The sequence below is a fragment of the Cyprinodon variegatus genome, unplaced genomic scaffold (genome assembly GCF_000732505.1).
Source record: "Cyprinodon variegatus isolate N-32 unplaced genomic scaffold, C_variegatus-1.0 Scaffold645, whole genome shotgun sequence".
In the NCBI taxonomy this organism is placed as follows: domain Eukaryota; kingdom Metazoa; phylum Chordata; class Actinopteri; order Cyprinodontiformes; family Cyprinodontidae; genus Cyprinodon; species Cyprinodon variegatus.
In genome coordinates this window covers 482,928-484,411 of record NW_015151098.1, presented here as the reverse complement: position 1 = coordinate 484,411, position 1,484 = coordinate 482,928, and the positions used below count along the sequence as shown (strand labels likewise).

The window sequence follows — 1,484 nt, the reverse complement described above, 5'->3', positions numbered from 1 at the left end:
TATTTATGCATAAACTAATCGTCAGGGTTTCGGCTTTGTTTATTATGCTGGATCAAAGAAGGCAGCTTTCTCTAACATGCTGAGAGTCTAGGCTTCCCAACGTTACTTTATTGTGAGACAGCATGACTAAATAGTTGAGGTGGGATATGATATGTGCTCTAAGCACAGGCTGACATAACCACCAGGATTTTTTTTTTTGTAATTAATAATAATAATTGAACTTTATTGATCTCACATTGGAGAAATTTACCTCTGCTTTGCCACTCTTTGCAGCCTCTTTTTTTTCACGTTTCAAATGAACACACTTTCATTAAATCCTTTACGGTAGTAAAATGGAAGGAATGGAAGAATGTGGAGCAGGTTTCTTCCCCACAAGACTTTAGTTAAAACATAAAGTTTAAGAAATTCTAAGTTTCCCTAAATATCTTTCTTGAATTTACTAAACAACATTCTGCCCCAAACACAAAGTGATTCCAGGATAATTTACATGCAAGAAAATCTAAGTTAAGACAGAAGAAGGGAAGGAGCAGGTTAGACTAATAAAGAACATTAGCAAACAAGCAAAAATAAAAAAAAAATTAAAGAAGCAAAAAAAAGAAAGATGGAGCGAATGTAACAAAAGATGATGACACATTGGGAAGGATGGAAGGACACAGACAGAAAGAACACAATCATAGACAATGCAAAGATTATATATTTTTCATAGTGAAATCAGCTTTTCTATGTTTTTTCAATGGGGGAATTAAATCCCATAATTTAACAGAGAACACAGGAACTCTGCTTAGTGAATCATTTAATTTTCTTCCCAATTTGAAAACAGAAAATTCTAATAAATGAGGAATATTTTGGCTTCATGATGTGTAAAATCTATGGCAACCAGAGGTGTCAAGTAACAAGGTAGAAATACTTTCTTACCTTACTTAAGTAAAAATGTTGGCTATCTAATACTTTCCTGGAGTCATTTTTCATTTAAGCTCATTTTTATTATAGCCTGTTGATATATAAACGATCATAATAATTAGTTTCAGACAATTAATTTCTTGGTGGTTGGACTCGGTGCTGCCCCAACTTGTTGCTCACCGCATACGAAAATAAATAGTTTTTTAAAAGAAGCACCCTTGCCAGTGCGTGTTTCCATCTGTTGTAATATGAATTAATATTAAAATGTGAATGTGTGCTGATTGAGCTGTTTGTGGGGAAGCCTTACTCATCCAGTGTCCTCCGCTGACCTTTGCCGATGGCCGTCATGCCCTGCTGAATGTTGAGCTCTGGTTTCCTCTGGATCAGCTTCTCTATGCTCTGGACGCTCACTGATCCGTTCAGGTGAGCATGGAGCTCCTGTTCACGCATAAAAACGCAAACTACTGAAGCTGCTCCTGGAAACACATTTCCTGCTTTTTGTAAAACACTAGAAGGTTATTGTTGACTCACCACCTTCGGTAACTCCTTATAAAACACATCATCTTCCATCTTATAGTAAAAAA

At 35.9% G+C, this 1,484-nt stretch overlaps 1 protein-coding gene across 1 annotated transcript in view; it reads right to left on the bottom strand.

The window, feature by feature from the left end:
- The window catches only part of adal (adenosine deaminase-like), a 10,867-nt gene extending 9,389 nt beyond the window's left edge, over positions 1-1,478 (bottom strand). Inside the window, exons 1-2 of the mRNA XM_015393503.1 lie at positions 1,432-1,478; positions 1,208-1,338 (exon numbers count right to left, since the gene is read on the bottom strand). Coding sequence (XP_015248989.1) covers positions 1,208-1,338; positions 1,432-1,470 — 170 coding nt within the window. The 5' untranslated portion in view covers positions 1,471-1,478. The remainder of the gene's footprint in view (positions 1-1,207; positions 1,339-1,431) is intronic.
- Between the last annotated feature and the right edge of the window lie 6 nt (positions 1,479-1,484).